This window comes from Elephantulus edwardii, unplaced genomic scaffold (assembly GCF_000299155.1).
Source record: "Elephantulus edwardii isolate Elephantulus edwardi_28Jun2011 unplaced genomic scaffold, EleEdw1.0 scaffold00075, whole genome shotgun sequence".
Taxonomy (NCBI): domain Eukaryota; kingdom Metazoa; phylum Chordata; class Mammalia; order Macroscelidea; family Macroscelididae; genus Elephantulus; species Elephantulus edwardii.
In genome coordinates, this window is record NW_006399825.1 from 1,891,936 (window position 1) to 1,894,746 (window position 2,811).

At 53.5% G+C, this 2,811-nt stretch overlaps 1 protein-coding gene across 1 annotated transcript; it reads left to right on the plus strand.

The window, feature by feature from the left end:
• Nucleotides 1–282: 282 nt before the first annotated feature.
• On the plus strand, nucleotides 283–2,061 carry MARS2 (methionyl-tRNA synthetase 2, mitochondrial). The gene has a single exon (XM_006889067.1). It carries the CDS (start codon nucleotides 283–285, stop codon nucleotides 2,059–2,061), a length of 1,779 nt encoding a protein of 592 aa, XP_006889129.1.
• Nucleotides 2,062–2,811: the final 750 nt, after the last annotated feature.

The following is a 2,811-nucleotide window of genomic DNA, read 5'->3' on the forward strand; positions in this document are numbered from 1 at the left end:
AAGATGTTATAGAAGATTTAAAATGAATCTTCTTTCATCACTCCCCTCCCCTCTACTCCAGTTCTTCTAAGCTATTTATCTCGGGGGTTGACAGGTGTCACTTTAAGACTATCGCTTCCGTGTTTTGAGAGAAGGCCAGTAAAGCCCAACCCCGCCAGCTCCGCCCCGTCTCATTGGCTTTCCTGCCGGAAGCTGCGGTGCAACTCAGCTGCGCACGCGCGGAGCACACATGCTGCGGAGCACCGCCCCTAGGCTCGCAGCCGGTGTGGGCCGACCCGAATCATGGTGCTGGTTTCTGTCCTCGGGTTGCTAGGACGCTTTCAAGGCAGTAGAGTTTCGCGACTGCCAAACTGCAGGCGCCTCTACGGTTCGAGCCCTGTCGGTGCTCGCGATGAGGTCCACAATGGGCGTGCTTGCTTCACGACACCCATTTTCTACGTGAACGCGGCGCCGCACATCGGGCACCTGTACTCGGCGCTGCTGGCGGACGCCCTGTGCCGCTACCGCCGGCTCTGGGTGCCCGGAGCCGCCGCCACGCGCTTCTCCACCGGCACCGACGAGCACGGCCTGAAGATCCAGCAGGCGGCCGCCGCCGCGCGCCTGGCCCCGGCTGAGCTGTGTGACCGGGTGTCTGCCCAGTTCCAGCAGCTTTTCCGCGCGGCCGGCGTCGCCTCCACCGACTTCATCCGCACTACCGAGCCGCGGCACCGGCTGGCCGTGGAGCACTTCTGGGAGGTACTCAAGACCCGGGGTCTGCTCCACAAAGGGCTCTATGAAGGGTGGTACTGCGCATCGGACGAGTGCTTTCTGCCGGAGGCCAAAGTTACCCTCCAGCAGGGCACGTCGGGGGATGCGCACCCCGTGTCGCTGGAGAGCGGGCATCCTGTGTCCTGGACCCAGGAGGAGAACTACATTTTCAGGCTTTCCCAGTTCCGGGAGCCGTTGCAGCGGTGGCTGCGAGACGACCCCCAGGCCATCACCCCTGAGCCATTCCACCGCACGGTCCTTCAGTGGCTGGACGAGGAGCTGCCCGACCTGTCCGTCTCCCGCAGGAGCAGCCAGCTACACTGGGGCATTCCCGTGCCTGGGGACGACTCGCAGACCGTCTATGTTTGGCTTGATGCCTTGGTCAACTACCTCACTGTCCTCGGCTACCCAGATGCTGAGTTCAGATCTTGGTGGCCAACCACATCTCATGTAATAGGCAAAGACATTCTCAAGTTCCATGCCATCTATTGGCCGGCCCTCCTCCTAGGGGCTGGTTTGAGCCCGCCACGTCGTATCTACGTCCATTCTCACTGGACGGTCAGTGGCCAGAAGATGTCCAAAAGCTTGGGCAATGTGGTGGACCCCAGTTCTTGCCTTGATCGCTACACCGTGGATGGCTTCCGCTACTTCCTACTTCGACAGGGTGTTCCCAATTGGGACTGTGACTACTATGATGAGAAGGTGGTTAAGCTGTTGGATTCTGAGCTGGCAGATGCCTTGGGAGGTCTCTTGAACCGATGCACCGCCAAGAGACTCAATCCTGCGGGGACTTACCCCGCCTTCTGCACTGCCTGCTTCCCCAGCAAGCCAGGGCTGGGAGCGCCGTCTGGTCGGGTGCAGGCTGAGGACTACGCTCTGGTCAAGGCAGTGAGCTCCTTGCCCAAGCAGGTAGCACACCACTATGATAATTTTCAGATCTACAAAGCTTTGGAAGCGGTGTCCATTTGTGTTCGACAGACTAATGGCTTTGTTCAGAGACATGCACCATGGAAGCTGAACTGGGAAAGCCCAGTCGACGCCCCTTGGTTGGGGACCGTGCTTCATGTGGCCTTGGAATGTCTGCGGATCTTTGGAACTTTGCTCCAGCCAGTCACCCCAACTCTGGCTGACAAACTGCTCTCCAGGCTGGCGGTCTCTGCCACAGAGAGAGGCCTTAGAGAGCTCTGTTTCTTGCCTCGATTCTTTGGACAGCCTTGCCCTTTTGAAGGGAGGCAGTTGGGACCTGACACTGGCCTCTTGTTTCCAAGACTGGACCAGTCCAGGACTTGGCTGGTGAAAGCCAGCAGGACCTAGAAACTGTTCTTACAGGCTTGTGGTAAACAAAGTAAATGTGTATATATTTTGCAATTTCAGGAAATTTATTAGTGTTTTCTTTAAGTGTTGCCATTGAGTGGACACAAGCTCTGTTCCTGTGAAAAGAGGTTTGTAGCCTTCCAGGTGCTTATCCCAGATCTGTACTCTGTGCCCATACCAAACGGTGTCTCCGTGTCTTCATGGGGAAGATGGATTACAGACAATGTAGCTAAACACTGTTCCTTCTCATTGTGCCCCTTCCGAAATACATTACTTGCCCAGACTACCTCTCATGGCTTGTTTTCCAATGGCCTAGCCTCTGCTGCTTGAGCAAATTAGTGCAGTGATTTATCTGGGATTGCCACTTTCTTACCATAAATTTTTCCAGAATAGCCCTATTGTTCTCCTGTTAAAGAGGCTCATCTGTTAAACCCGGTGTCCTTGAGAGGTTTTCTGTTCATGATCATTCATCCCAAGTTTTAATTCCTACAATCATGACTCCACTTGTAACATTACACTCCAACCAGTAGATGGCTCTCATCTGACATATTTAAACTCAACATTTAGGGTTCAGAAAATTAAGCATAAAATGCTCTTTATTTTCTTTCAAATTTTGCAGATCTTTAAATTTTTGCTTTTCTTGAAATAAGAGATGATTTGCTTGCAACCACTGCTGCTTTAACAAAATAATTAATTTTCTTCAGATTACTAAAAAATGACATTTACAAAATGTTTATAATTAGGGGAGCT

Excerpts from the sequence above, each read along its gene's own strand:
- MARS2 (XM_006889067.1), top strand. The coding sequence starts at position 283 with ATGGTGCTGGTTTCTGTCCTCGGGTTGCTAGGACGCTTTCAAGGCAGT.